This window comes from Mandrillus leucophaeus, unplaced genomic scaffold, assembly GCF_000951045.1.
Source record: "Mandrillus leucophaeus isolate KB7577 unplaced genomic scaffold, Mleu.le_1.0 Scaffold118, whole genome shotgun sequence".
NCBI lineage: Eukaryota > Metazoa > Chordata > Mammalia > Primates > Cercopithecidae > Mandrillus > Mandrillus leucophaeus.
Window position 1 is genome coordinate 1,984,270 of NW_012100098.1, and position 16,056 is coordinate 2,000,325.

The following is a 16,056-nucleotide window of genomic DNA, read 5'->3' on the forward strand; positions in this document are numbered from 1 at the left end:
CACAAGTATACATATGTAACAAACCTGCACGTTATGCACATGTACCCTAGAACTTAAAGTATAATAATAATAATAAATAAATAAATAAATAAAAATAACAATGATTAAAAAAAAAAGAATTTATTTTTTAAAACCACCTCACCATCATTGGGAAAACAATGGCAGCTGGAGATGCCTTGATGACCCAGAGCAGGACGAGACAGGTCAGCTGGATGAGGGTGAAGAGGTGCACTTTGCGCAGTGGCACATGCCGCAGGTAAATGAAATCTGGCTGGTGCTTTGCGGGCATCCCAAAGAGCTTTAGACGATCAAAGAACTGAAAGGAAGGAACTGGCATTTATTTTCTGGAGGGCTCTCTGGGTCGGAAGCTTTTAGACCCATTCATATCTCTTACATCACCTGCTCTGAAAGGTAGGTAACACCATTTCCTCTGGACAGAAATGGAAACTGAGACTTTAAAAGACCAGGCAATTTGGCCAAGGTTAGTAAGTGGCAAAGTCATAATTTGAATCCATCTTTTCTAATTCTAGGTTCAAACTTCTTTCTCCCATCCCACTCCGTGGCTCCTAAGAGAGCTCTTTCTCAGGGGGTGTTGGAAACAAAATTACATCTTTTTGCTTATTATCAAAACCAAATCTCTTACTTGTTTTAGGAGTTTGGAGCTATTCATTGATTATTTATAGTGAAAAGATAAAATAAAACCTCATAACATCCTAGATATATAAAAAATGATCATCCTTACAAAAAGGAAGAAAGAGAACCAGAGATTAAATAATCTGCCCAAGTTCATATTAGAACTCAGTATATAAGAATGGCCATTGGGCATTCCATTCAAACAAAGAATCATAAGCCTAAGTTACTATATTATCTGGAATACCCAAGTTATCAATGACAAGCTCCTGATTTTTCTTTTTGAAAGACTTAGAGCAATGAGTTGATGGATGGAAAAATGCAGAGTATAACAAGAAGTGACATCTCCTTACCAGGAGCAACTCACACTATTCCCCCATCTCTCTTCTGCCAGTGAACCCCCTCAAAGTTAAACACCCCATTTTTACACTTTAGCCTGACACTAAACTAGATCTGTCCATGAGTGAAAGCCAGTTTGGTTCTTGATCAACCTTTCAGATCCAAGTTTACCAGCACCTGGCAAAGCACCTAATGTTTAATACGTGCCAAAAAAAATTGTCTGTTGAATAATTAATGAATGACTGGGGCCATGACATCAAGCCAGACCACCCTGAAAGTCTCTGTACTCTCCTGCCAACATGGCTGTTTTTCTCCCTGTATCCAAATAAGTGTCTAAAATAGCCTAAGTGGCAAGACTAGGAAATAATTTTCTCAAGAACTGGTTGCGCTTCTCTTGGGGAGCTGTCTCTCCCTGGACAGGACATGCAGTGAGAAGAAACTTCCCTGGCTAAACCATACAATACCTGAATTCCCTGTAGTGAAGAAACTCCCATGTAGAGGAAAACTCCATAGAGTACTGGCATTGGAATAAACTGAAGACAAAAGGACAAGAAAGGCCAGAAATTAAATTTGGTGTCACAGCACACTCAAAACTATATAAACTTTTAAATCTCCAAGAATGAAATAAAGCCACAAAATAGCTGCAGAAACATTGCATTAGTTTCTGCTGCTTGTGGGTGACAGGAGTAGAAGCAAAAGCAGAAGCTGACAATGATAAAAATCATTTGTTCGAAAATGAAATGATTACAAGTAAGTTAGGCCTCCTATATCAGCCATCTGGCTCTTCCTCCTCCATGGGGATGGGCACACATACACATACACATACACACACACACACACACACACACACAACCCCCTCTCTTATAGAAATAATGCCTTTTAAATCTTCTGTAATCTCACAATCACCTCCTCAAGGATTTGATGCATTTTAACGTGAACCAAAAAAGCTTCCATTTTTACTGACCAGTGGCTTGAGGGCAAGAGTGGGGAGGTATCTTATCAGAGAGGTAACAGTCTGGGGGGAAACACCGACATTATTATATTGCACTTGAACATCCACATAGTATTTGAATACGACTTTCTGATCACATCATGTCTATCAACCTAGGTAATCTTCAGATTGATTCTGAGGTAGGGAAATTGGGCCTATAGAATCAAGGCAAGGAAAGTCTCAGAGCTGAAAACTAAAATGGACTCGTTTTTATTTTAGGGCTAAAGAATATTCCCAAACCTAATTCTTAGACTTAGAAAATCCCTCCAAACTAACACTGGAACAGAAAACCAAACACCGCATGTTCTCACTCATAAGTGGAAGCTGAACAATGAAAACACATGGACACAGGGAGGGGAACATCACACACCAGGACCTGTCGGGGGGTTGGGGGCAAGTGGAGGGAGAGCATTAGGACAAATACCTAATGCATGTGGGGCTTAAAATCTAGATGATGGGTTGACAGGTACAGCAAACCACCATGGCACATGTATACCTATGTAACAAACCTGCATGTTCTGCACATATATTCCAGAACTTAAAGTAAAATTTTAAAAAACAAAGAACTAGAAAAACCCCCCATTGGATTTTATGTTCCAGCTGTAGAGTGACTAGACATGCCAATTCTATGCTGTTTGTGAACTACTGAATAGTTGTCCTAAGAGAACTGTCCTGAAGCAGCTAGAGGAAGGCCCAGTGATGGCCACTGCCATGGCTTCATGATTCTATCTTGGAGAAGCAGCAACGTTTAGGCTCTTCCAGATGGTGCCTCAACCAGGTGGGAGCGGGAGTTGGGATGGGGACAGGGAATATGTGGTGGGAAAGGGGCATGAGGAGAGGTGGGTGGTAAGGTTGAGTGGAAAGTAGGGGGACAAGAAGATGGTTCAGAAATCCTTCCCATCCCTCTCAGTTCTTACCCTTGAAGGGCATTTGTGGTACAGGCTGGGGTGGTTGAAGATTTGCCAAAAAGAAGGAAAGAGGAGGCAAGGGAGACAAGGCAGTGCTCCAGAATGATTGGTACCTGGTAATACAGCCGTAAAGTTTCCTTCTTACCCCAATCTCCCAAATGCAGGCCTTCCACCCACAAAACATTTTTTTAATGTTCAAAGTATCCACTATCTGTAGCGGGAAAAAAAAAACCACCCTCTCTTTCAGCCCCACTTCTCATCCTAGCCACTGCTATTTTTCCATCCTGCTTCACAGAAAAACCTCCTGAAAGATTTGCCTGCACTCTTTACTTCTTTCCCTCCTATTCACTCTTTAGCCACCTATAATTGGATTTCTACCCTATAGTTCCACTGAATTCCTTCTCTGAGAAGATACCCTCAACTCCTGCCTCAAGTTACTGGTCAGCAAAAAAGTTCCATGTTAAAATACACTAAATCCCTAAAGATTTGGAAAAATTTTGAGATTATGGAAGATTTAAAAGGCTTCATTTCTGTTAAAGAGGGGTGTGTGTGTGTGTGTGTGTGTGTGTGTGTGTGTGTGTGTCTGCCCATCCCCAGACAGGGGTGGAGGAAGAGCCAGACACGGAGGCCTGTAATTTAACTTACATGTAATCATTTCATTTCAGAACACAATGATTTTTATGATGGTCAGCTTCTGCTTTTGCTAATGCAATCCACTGACTCTGCTCTTGTCAGATAACCCGAGGCCTCCAATGTTGCTAAATCCAATGGCCTTAGCTTAGTCTTCATCTTCCAAGATGTGTCTACCCAATCCCTCTTTCTTGAAACATTGTCCTCACTTGGCTTCCCTGATACCACATCCCCCTAGTTTTCCTCCCACCTCTCTGGCAACTCCTTCTGAGACTCTGTTGCTATCTCTTCCTCTACCCAACCTCTAACTCTGCTCTTCTCCCATGTCCCACTTCTCTTTTATGTCTTCTCTTTTCCCTGAGCTCTCTCATCTATTCCCTCGGCTTTCAATACCACCTATGTGCTGGTGACTCTCAAATTTATATTTTATTCCAGAAACCTCCTCTAGCCTCTTCACTTAGATGACTCCCAGACATCTCACTCCAAATCTGATCACAGCCCTACCCCTCACAAAAATCATACAATCTTTTCCATCTTCATAAATGTCATCACTCTCCACCAGATGGTCAAGTCAGAAACCTAATAGGCTTCTTCGATTTTTCTATTTTCCTCACCCCATTCCACATCCAGTCAACAATTGAGACCTTTGGGTCTGCCACCATGCTATATAGAAGCTATGCCTTTTTATCTGTCCCTGCTACCAGCTTCCTTATCCAAGACACCAGCATCTGTTACCTGCAACAGCTTCACTGGTCTGTCTGCTTCTATTCTTCCCTAGACATCAGCCAGAGTGATCTTTTAAACTAGCTGGATCATGTCCCTCTCCTGTTAAAACCCTTCAAAAGTTACCTTACCCACCGTCGACAAGGCCCTATGTGACCCGCCCCTGCCCCTCTTTCCTTCTCATTGCACTGTGCTCTTGTCTTGACTCAATGCCCATGAGCTACATGGCCCTGACATTTCGTATCACTCTTTCCCACCTCAGGGCCTGACTAGACTGCTTTTCACTTTTCTCCCCTCCTTCCATGCCATCTCCCACCATCCACGGCATGACTGGCTCCATCTCATCTTTTTTTTTTTTGAGACGGAGTCTCACTCTGTCTCCCAGGCTGCAGTGCAGTGGTGGGATCTCGGCTCACTGCAAGCTCTGCCTCCTGGGTTCACGCCATTCTCTGGCCTCAGCCTCCCAAGTAGCTGGGACTACAGGTGCCCGCCACCACGCCTAATTTTGTTTTTGTATTTTCAGTAGAGACAGAGTTTCACCGCGTTAGCCAGGATAGTCTCAATCTCCTGACCTCATGATCCGCCCGCCTCAGCCTCCCAAAGTGCTGGGATTACAGGTGTGAGCCACCGCGCCCGGCCTACACCTCATCTTAAATAGCATCTCCTCAGAGAAGTCTTCTCTGACCACCCTAACTAAAATAGACCCCTCTGAATTCTCTATAGTGCCAGAAAGCACTGTGTATTTCCTTTATATCACTACTCACATTCTGTAGTTATCATGTTTGTTTTCTTAACTAATTTTCTTAACTACATATTATCTGCCTTACCCCTGTAGAATAAACTCTTTCAGGGCAGGAATTTGTACATATATCTGTTTGGCACCACTGTATTTCCAGCACCTGGCAGGATTCCTGGCACAAATCAGGCCCTTGATATTTGCCGAATAAGTGAAGGGATGATTACCTTTAAGATAGCCGTCATGAAGACTGAGCAGCCCATCAGCACAAAGATCATAAGGCCTGTCACTCTTTGTTCTCGGATGCCCAGGAATTTGGGCTGTTCTCCAGGAGCAGAGCATTCAGATTCTAGCTTGAGGCTGTTCACATGTGTGATGGACAAGACGGTTGCAGCTACAAACCAGGGCAGGCCCATGATGGAGCAGACACCCAGCATGATGGCCACCATCAGTAGGTCCAGGTGGTAGCCACAGCCTTTCTGTGGGGAAACACATCAGTAGGCTAGCTGTAGTCGGGCATAGAACAGTGAGCTAGGGGTCTCAGGCCCAAAGCAGGAAGGGGTGTATGGATAAGAAGGAAGGGGTTCAGGGATCCAAGAGGAGTCTTGTAGCCCCTCCTGGTTAGGAGGAAACAAAGAAGAAAAAGGGGAATCTTAGCCTGTCCTATATATGCCAATATTGATTCTTTTTCCAAGTGCCTCTAGCTTACTCTGCGTCTTACACATTCAAAGATCCATTCCTCTCTGGAAGAGTAATCAGACACCATGCCACATCTTGACCATTCTAGATGGTAGAAACTATAGGAGTTAGAGATAAATGTACTTATTGGCTTCTTACCACATACCCCCAGATCCTTGACAGATTTGGATGTTGCTTGCCTGCTCTGTTACTTCCCTAGGATCCTAGGGTTCCAGTTTCAGCCTAGAAACTATAGTAACAGACACCAATGGGAGAACACCTGCCTCTAGGAAACAATGGCCCAGGCCCCTACCTGAACCTCAGGAAGACAAGCTGTACAGCTGCTTGACCCAAAGCATATAGCTATATAGGGATCACCAGGAACTCTACCCAATCACCTTCCCCACAGGTGTGAGAGGACAGTAATGGAGTCCACGTTGCTTTCATACCATACCACTATGCTCCACTCTAGTCTCATCTCCAAAGCAATCTTTGTTAATAAAGAATGGAAACCTCTTATGAACCTCTTCTATGAGATTTTATAGTTTCTGGTCTAGATGTGCTTACCCTACAATTAAAAAAAAAAAAAAATGTAACAGATTGCCATAGCAGCCTTCTAGGTCAGAACCTCTTTTTACCTTGAGCTTATGTTCCTTCCTGTTAATAATGACAGCTGTGATCTGCTGATCCATGAATATCAAGATAGTGCAGAGAAGAGCTGGGATAATTGCAGCTATCACAGTCCACCAGGGATTGGGGCCAATGGGATTAATAATCCATCCGCGATCATCCCTTGTTGGCTAAGGGGGAAAAAATATATTATTTTGGTATTTTAAGTTATAGTTATTAGGGTAAAACATATCAAACTGGATCACAATATCCATATTTCTTTTTATTCTTGAGTGAGGGTTCTTAAAAAAAAAAGGCATGAAATACAGCAACTCCTTAGGAAATCTATGACCTTGTTCTGAAACCATTCCCCAGAGTTAAAGACGCCAACGACTAACAGAAATTCTTGGGTTTGCAGAGTGGTAGATAAGAAAAGAAACAACTTGCTGAAACTCCCTTGCCACATGGGACCCAAGGTAGCATGAAGAGATAACTAAGAATGCCTGAGGACTTTCCAGACCTCCCCTTTCCTTCTACCAACAACCTACCATCCCAGAATCCACCCCTAAACCTTTTCTAATTATTGCAGTAAAGCCAGTGCAGAGAGACAGATTTGAGCTGAATTCCTGTCTCCTTGTTAGTAAACTTGAAATAAAAAACTTTTCTTCTCTCAAAAACCTGGTATCATAGTATTGGCTTCTAGCACATTGGGCAGCAAGCCCCTTTTGCTCAGTAATAGTTCCAAATCCCCTTTGAAACAGTCAATCTTCAATTATCAATTTCTTGTGAAATATTCATTAATCTTGCACTTCCTTCCACTTACTTTCCAAACCTCTGTGTAGAGAGAAAACAATTGTATCTCAACGTTAATCCAATTAAAATATAATTAACAACTATATCTGTTGTCAAAAAAATTTAATGACCTCCAAAGACAAATATAAATAACTTAGACTATTCTACTACTACTTCTCTCCAGAGCCATATAATGTGCGTCTACAGCATAAACAAAGGCAAAGTGCAGCCATCTGCATGGCATCTCTTGGGCTTTGATAGGACTGGATTGCTCCAACGGTCTTCTCCCATCAGTAGTGAAACAGGGGTCCAGCCATCAGAGACCTGAGAAGGAGCCTAAGACGGCTAAAGTTGGGGGTTTGTTTGACCTAGGATCCTCTCTAATTCCCCTGTAATACAACTGTTTATAAATCTTATTGGGGTGTTCACAACATATCTAAACTCACCTAGATCCTTACCCTACCCCTGCAGTGTACTCTGAGGAAGACAAGTTCACCCTTTTTTGGCAAGTGGTGCTAGAGGATAAAAGGCCAGGGACACCAACTGGCCCAGAGTTGACCCAAACTCAAGAAACAAAGAGTAGACTGTTATATTTGATTTGGTTCCTTATTAGTATGGCTCTAGGATTCAAAGACGCTTTAATAACACCACCAAGTCCAAAATTATGAATGGGTTAGCTTCTAAAAGTTTACAGAATCTATGTTTCCTTAGTAACAATGTTCTAAGTGGTAGTTAAGTTCTCAGACCAACACAAAAACTTATTAAATAAACCCTTAATGACGTTATACCCTAGTAATAGTACTAGCCCTCAGATTGGGTCTTGGGAGTTAAGTGTCATGGGGTACAACAGGGAGGGACAAAAAGAAGAAAACTTCTTCTCTGCCTCCTGAAAATGGAGTCTGTCATGAGCAACATATTCTTTGACATTCTCCCGTTTCCCTTTCTCCCCTGTCCTACCTCCCAGAGGCCTTCTTCACAGATGTCCCAGAAATTCAGTGCCTTCTGACTATCTTAGGCCTATCCCTTAGGGAACCTTTCCAAAGACTGCTTAATGTTCCCAAATTACCTATTTTTACACAAAATCCATTCCTCCTGAAGCACTGACCTCAGCTAGGTATTAGAGAGAAAGCTGATTGTGCTCATTCACACAAAGGTGAGAATGCCATATTCTAGAAGGTATTATACTTACAAGAGGGATTGGTTAGTCCATAAACTTCCAACTGGTGGCATTTCAGCAAATTCAACAAAATTAAAAATTTTCAGACAATATGGAAGAAGGTATTTCAACAGGCCTACTTCACAGGTAGAGAGAAAAAAGAGAAAGGAAAGGGACAACTGAAGGGAGCATTTAGAAGTCAGGGACTGCCTTTATTCCTGTAGGCCTTCTCCTCACCAACTTCTCCCATTTTCCTACTTCATAATTCTTCTCAAGGTACTGAGTACGTACAGATTTTCTCTCCTCTCCACCCTATGGGGATCTATGGAACTGAGCTCAACTTTTCCATCTTCTTTGTCTACTTAGTCAGTGCTCCCAAACTGAAATCGATTTGGAGTCTCCAGGTATCGATATTTGTTTGACTTTTTGTACAGGTTCTTGAAAAATACCATATATTAGAGAAAGTTATACAAACAATGAAATCAGATTGAGATGACTTCAAAAGAGATGTCATGATTACTCTGGCAGGGGCCCCAGACTCCTGATGATGCTCCTCTTAGTTCCATTCTCCTCCTTCAAGGAAGGGGCACCATCCTTGAAGGTTCAGGCCAAGACCTTTACCTTTTTCATCCTTCCCAGTGCCCTTATACAGCTGATGCTCAATGGAAGTGCTGTTAGCAAGGCTTGTTCCAGAGACCCATGTTTCCACAGTGTCTTGAATATATTTATGTAAACGTGCACATCCCATTGTTTAAATATTAATATATTAAGAACAATAAGTGGTATTAATAATAATAATAATACTTTTCATTCATTAAACGACCTTGGTTTTTCTGTTCTCTGACTTTTCTGACTTGAATTCAACCAAGTCTGAAGTTTGCTTTTCTAAATGACAAGGTGTGAGGAGCAAGGTTCAGATTTAGAGGACTGTAAAACTCATGATTAGAATATGAAAAGGCCTTTGAAATTTACTTGGCATCAGAATGTATGAAATTACATGAGTGCACCAAGCACTCTGAGATCTGTTTACCTTGAACACACTGGGAACTTGAAGCTTTGGTGATGGGACTCCAATCAAAAAATCAATAATCACCATTGTGAAGATAGTGAGGAAAACAGCAAAGTCACTCACCATGGAGCGTACCTGGCATGAGAAAGAAGTGGAAACATGTTTTGGCAGGTCAAATACAGTAGAAAAGAGGTTAGTATTGTAAAAGGCTTAAAAATCCCCAGAAGAATGTTTTCATCTTATGGTTGAATTAATGCAAGCAAATTTAAATAACAGGAATATGTTAATCGCCCAATTAATGCCTATAAAGTGTGGATATGATGAGGGAAAATGAACCCTCCTGACAAATGCTAACATAACCCAGACCAGCCTCTGAAGAGTTATGTTTGGGGCATTTAGGGCAAAGTTGGGACTGTAGTTCTGAGAACTTGGATTTTCTGGGACCAGCCAAGGTCTTCAGTGCTAGCCAAAAACCTCAGCAGCAGCATCAACTCCACTTCTCCCTCATACCCAATATCCAGTCTTTTTGCAAGTCCTATTGGCTCTCCCTTCAGAACATATCCCAAGTCTGATCGCTTCTTACCACCGCCACTGCTCCCACCCAGATCCAAGTCACCATCAGCTCCTGTTTGGGTAATGGTAGCAGCCTCCTGACTTGCTTCTGCCTTTGCCCTCCAGTGTTTTTTAAATGCAGCCACTGGAGTAATCATTTGAAACATAAGTTGGGTCATGTCACTCCTCTATCAAAACCCTGAAATGGCTCCTGGGCCAAAAAGCCTTCTTGGCCTGAGGGCCACACAACTGGCATTGTCACATCTCCCACCTCAGCTCCTATTGCTCTCCTGCTTGCCCACTCTGCTCCAGATACACAGACCACCTTGCTGTTTCCTTAAACATGCCAGTCTCACTCCCACCTCGGGGTCTTTGTACTTGCTCATGCCTCTACCTAAAATGCCTTTCCTCCAGGTAACCTCTTGGGTAGCTCCCTCACGTCTTTTAGGTTCAACTCAAGTATCACCTCCTTGAGCTCTTCTCTGATGATCCTACTTAAAATCAGCCACCTCCCTCCCCACAGAACTTCCTGTACTTCTTTACTGCTTTATTTTCCACCATGGCACATATCTCTATTTTGTTGGAGATTCCCATCCAATTTAGGATCCATCTTAAAAGGACTGCCTCACTTTATAGTGTGGCTTTAATAAAATACAGTGCCTGGCAAATGACCCGTGCCTGCCTTAATCTAAGTTTCCAAAAGAGTGAGAGCAAAATATATCTTAGCCACACGTAATATCACTGGTACCTTAGCCTGACTTCACTGTGGTTTGAAGCCCAAGGTTTCCAGTTCCTCCTCCATGGTTTTGTTAGTTCTTCTCTGAATGTAATATAAATTCTCTGAGTATCCACTGCCTCCCCATCCCCAACATGAAGCCCACTTGACCATCCTGGGGCCCAGTGGCCCTTTTCTCTTCTGAACTCCTACAGCACATACATCTCAGTTGGGCATGCAACTGTTTACTACTGTCGCATATGGCACCTGATTGTTTCATGTGTTTTTCCTTCCTATCTGATGACAGATACTATCTTCTAAATTTCTGTTGCATCCCCCTAGCACTTCACCCAGGCCTGAGCAAGTAGTCAGTACAGAATAGCCACTTGTTAACTATTTGTCCTAATAGGAAACAAAGACCCAGAACTTATTTAATATGTACCTCTCATGACTGCCATGTAGGCTCACAGAAGTCTGTGTTCTAGTCATATATGGTTGTACACAGAATATCTAATTAACTGAGTCCTCCTCCCATTTATGTACCCTGTATTGAAAATGTGCCTGGCTGAAACCTCACTTACAGGAAAAACCACCATTTCCTCCTGATTTGAGTTCCCTTTCTTTTCTTTTTCTCTCTCTTTTTTTTTTTTTTTTTTTTGTGAGAATAGCTTTAATTTAAAACACTTGAAGCAATAAATCCCCTATCTCTCTTTCCATCAGAGGCAAGTATTCTTCCCCCAAATTGGATGTAGTTTAAACAACAACTGTGACTAGTGAAAAACGAAACAAATACAATCTCTTTCAGGAAGCAGCATTAAAACTTACTGGGCTGGTGGGTACCAGCAACAGGCTCAGCCTCCACCAAGGCCGAGAGAAGCAGCACACTGAGAGCAGCAAGACTTGCATGGTATTTCACCCAGCTTTGGACAGACTCAACAATACCTGGGGTAGGGGGAACCATAAAAGAATAATGCCTAAAATGAAACACATATGCTCGTCTCCCTCATGTGGCTAATATCCTTGGCACCTAGAAGATGCTAGAAAAATAAGTGCAAAGGTAGCAGCTCCCAGGCAAAGCTGAGGGAAGGCAGTTTGGGCCTTATTTGCTTTTGTTTTTAATTGGGGTCTCACACATACATTGGTTTTCAGGCAGAAAAATTTTCTGCTTTCTGGGAGGTGTTCTGTGCCACACAGTGCTTCCGCCTCCAGCAAAAATATTTGTGTTGTTTCTGTCTATTTGGATGCTTCACTGAATTACCTTCTACCTATGGTATTTCACTGCCTACCCCATACCATGTAAGTGTAGAGTAGCATGTCCAGTAGAATTACATTAGCCAGGCCAGGCACGGTGGCTCACGCCTATAAGCCCAGCACTTTGGGAGGCTGAGGTGGGTGGATCACTTGAGGTCAGGAGTTCAAGACCAGCGTGGCCAACACGGTGAAACCCTGTCACTATTAAAAATACAAAAATTAGCCAGGCATGGTGGTGCACACTTGTAATCCCAGCTACACGGAGGCTGAGGCAGGAGAATCACTTGAACCCAAGGAGGTAGAGGTTGGAGTGAGCCGAGATTGTGCCACTGTACTCCAGCCTGGGTGACAGAGTGAGACTCCGTCTCAAAAAAAAAAAGTATGTTAGCCATATGTCTAATTTTAAATTGTTTAGCAGTCACATAAAAAATATAAAAATAAGTGAAAATAACTATAATATTTATCAAATTATCATTTTATTTAATAGATATATCTAAAATATTGTCATTTCAGTATGTAACCAATATAAAATATTGATGAAACGTTTTATATTCTTTTTTGGTACCAATCCTTCAAGATCTGGTATATATTTTATGTGTACAGTACAGTCTCAATTTGGCAAGCCAAAGTTCAAGTGGCCATTTGCCACATGTAGCTATTGACTACCCACATTAAATACCACAAGTCTACAGAATCTTATGCAAACTCTTTCAGAGTGATTTACTGAGTGGGAAATCTCTGTGACACCGTGCAGGTCATCTTATATTACCAACCTAAGAGTGCAGAACTTTGGTTTTTTTTTTTGTTTTTTTTTTGAGACAGGTGTCTCTCTGTTACCCAGGCTGGGGTGCAATAACTCACTGTGTCATCACAGCTCCCTGCAGCTTTGACCTCCCTGGCCTCAAGTGATCCTTTCACCTCAGCCTTCCTGAGTAACTGGGACTATACACACACACCACCATGCCTGGCTAATTTTTTTTTTTTTTTTTTGTACTTGGTAGAGATAGGGTTGTGCCATGTTGCCCAGGCTGGTCTCAAATTCCTGGGCTCAAGCGATCTGCCCGCCTCAACTTCCCAAAGTGCTGGGATTACAGGTGTGGGCCACTCTGCTTGGCCCTGAACCTTGTTTTATAACCTAGGATTTTTTACCTAAAGGAAAGGATAGAATCATAGAATCACAATTGTATCTACTCCCATCCCCTGGTCCTGCCCCTGCTCCCTGCTGTCTCCCCACAGAAGGCCTGTACTGATGTGATTTAGCAACAATGATACCTACAAGGTGAAAAAGACATCCTTTCTGTGATAGCTTCATCAGGACTTGTTTGGGGATCATAACTCTAGTTGAATTAAAATTTTAAAATATTCTATAAATGTTACAAATTTAGCTGAAGGTGGTTCGGAGGCTTTTCTAGGAGGGTGTTTTAAATAGATTTGTTTTTGAGGGGGATGGTAGCAAACTAGCTCATGGACTGGAAAGTTGTGAGTTTCAAGAGTGGAAAAAAAATGAGATGATTACAAAGAAAGTAAAGACAAGTGGAGCAGAAATAGAAATGGGGTGGGGACACTAAAAATGACACAGGTCCTAAACTTGGGCGTACACTCTGTAATAATAAAAAAATATAACATCTAAACCTCTAAATGGTCCCTCACATTTCACATGTCTGACCCTAACAGTAGTAACCACAGGAAAATAAAAATAGAAGAGAATGTTAGGGCAGCAAGGGACTTCGGAGCTCATCTAGTTTAACCCATTCATTCTAAAGAAAAATGCCCAGAGAAGTAAAGCAACTTGGCCCTATCAGACTTAAAGGTGGAGTCAGAGTACAACCCCAGGTGTTCTCACTATGAACTGCAGGTAAGGCAGTTCAGGTAAAGCAAATAAATTATACAGGGAGCAAGAGGCTCAGGCTATTCCCGTTGTACTTCCTGCAAGCCCAAAGTGAGAGACAGAGAAACAGCAGGCACATTCTATTGTAGGTAGGAGAAAACAACCAAGTCAACTCCAAAATATTGAAGAAACATTGATGTAAAATGTCATTTGAACATGATTCTTCCAGTAGTCTTTTCTGTATTTTTTTTTCCTTTAAAAGAAAATTCCCAATCTGAGCCAAATTGGATTTCTGATTAGTTACTTGGGCATTTAGATCAATGAACAAAATACAAATTTTGACACATTATGTGTTCCAAAGATATGTTCATTGGGATTCCATACAAATGGAAATCAAAAGATATTTACAGGAAGAAAGTACTATCTTTCACATGAACATCTGCATACAGTGAGAACTTCACATTTATACCACCATGTCTCACACAGAGGACTCCTAACATGCTAATAATCAGTTGACCCAATCCACGTATTAATCCACTTTTCACTCACAGATAGTATTGTCTGCACACATGTGTAAAATTAAGCAGTATATTCTAGACTTTTATTCCAGGGGAAACTGCCTTGTATATATTAAGACATATATATAAATACATTTTTAAGCAAGAAAGAAACCCATTATTTGCTCCAGTTTTTCCCAACTCTCAATCTGAAATAAAGAATAGCACTTGGCCGGGCTCATGCTTGTAATCCCAGCACTTTGGGAGGCCAAGGCAGGCAGATCACGAGGTCAAGAGATCGAGACCATCCTGGCCAACATGGTGAAACCCCATCTCTACTAAAAATACAAAAATTAGCTGGGTGTGGTGGTGCGTGCCTGTAGTCCCAGTTACTCGGGAGGAGGCGGAGGTTGCAGTGAGATCACACCACCATACTCCAGCCAGGCGACAGAGCAAGACTCCATCTCAAAAAAAAAAAAATTGCATTTATACAAAACTTGGCCTTGTAGAAACAGCCCTCTGTTTTGTGAGGCAGAAAAAAGGGCAGCCATAGTACACTTTCCTACAATATGTTTAGGCATCAGAAGGGCTGAATTTCTTTTTCTATTTAATGAAATTAAGTAACAGATAAGCTATAATCTTAAATATTGATTTTATACCATTGATTTTACAAAGTTTATTTATAAAATTTTATTATAAAATTTGTATTTTGCTCAAAATACACATGCTAGCTATCTTTGTCCACTTTTTTTTTTTTTTTTTTTGAGATCGAGTCTCACTCTGTCACCCAGGCTGGAGTGCAGTGGCACGATCTCAGATCACTGCAACCTCCACCTCCTGGGCTCAAGCGATTCTCGTGCCTCAACCCAGTAGCTGGGATTACAGTCATGCACCACCATGCCCAGCTAATTTTTGTATTTTTAGTAGAGATAGGGTTTCACCATGTTGGCCAGACTGGTCTTGAACTCCTGACTTCAAGTAATCCACCCATCTTGGCCTCCCAAAGTGCTGGGATTATAGCCACGAGCCACTGCACCCAGCCCCTTTGTCTACATTTCAATCCAAACACCCAATCATCCTCCATCCCCCAAAAAGGCCTTTGCTTTGTAACATAATCGAAGACAATCCATTTTTGATGCCTGTGTGGAGTCACTATTCTATGGCGACTGGATTTTGTAAGGCTGCTTAGTATGGGGATTTTCACAGGAGTCAGCAACTTCAGTAACAAAGTGGGCTGCTTTAGGAAATCCAACTCAACATTAGAAGGTAACACCAGTAGGCATACTTGAGTAGAGTATTACTACACCATGAGCTCCCCTCCTTCTGCCAATCCCATCTGTTCCCAAATTGAAGAAAATGTCAGAGAGGAAAAGGCAGGGAGCATGCTAAACTAGGACGCACCATAGCACACCATGCTAAACTAGGACCCACCATAGCACACCACCTTATACTCTTGGTTCATCATATTAGATCTCACTGTATCCTTGAAGCATAATTGGAAAGAGACGGCAGGTGTCATCACAACATTGTGCAGATGAGGTGAGGCACAGAGAGGATGAGGGACTTGCCCAAGGTCCACAGCCAGCATCCAGGTCTCCAGGCCATGGGCCTTGGACACTGCATTCCTGGCTCACATGGTATTAAGCTCCTATGAGACAGGGGCCCCAGTCATAACCAGAATCCTGATTGTTCACAACTCACCACATCCTAATCCAATGTTTGTGCTATATTTCACCCAGTTGATTCTGCTTTATTTTCCTACAGTTTCTGGAAAAATCCTTTCAACCAAATATATGTTAAGCAAACAGCAATAAATCCTGTTTCATTCGACTGAGTAATTTGAAGTAGAAACTCCAGAGACTCTGGAATTTGGTGCAGAGCAGTAGGAAAATTATAGAATGCTATCGTTCTACTTTTCATCACATTTGAAACTCTAATTTAATCCCAGGTTACAACTAAAATACTGAAATAACCAAAATGGAAAGAATTGTCTTTTATAACATCACATAAAG

The 16,056-nt window shown here is 41.9% G+C and overlaps 1 protein-coding gene across 2 annotated transcripts in view; it reads right to left on the reverse strand.

Moving 5' to 3' along the window:
- The window catches only part of SLC4A8 (solute carrier family 4, sodium bicarbonate cotransporter, member 8), a 129,018-nt gene that overhangs the window by 21,150 nt on the left and 91,812 nt on the right, over window positions 1-16,056 (reverse strand). For both annotated transcript variants that reach the window (XM_012002467.1, XM_012002472.1), the window contains 5 exons: window positions 9,223-9,336; window positions 6,274-6,435; window positions 5,185-5,436; window positions 1,434-1,502; window positions 143-316 (listed from right to left, as the gene is read on the reverse strand). In XM_012002467.1, the coding sequence (XP_011857857.1) occupies window positions 143-316; window positions 1,434-1,502; window positions 5,185-5,436; window positions 6,274-6,435; window positions 9,223-9,336 (771 nt within the window). The remainder of the gene's footprint in view (window positions 1-142; window positions 317-1,433; window positions 1,503-5,184; window positions 5,437-6,273; window positions 6,436-9,222; window positions 9,337-16,056) is intronic.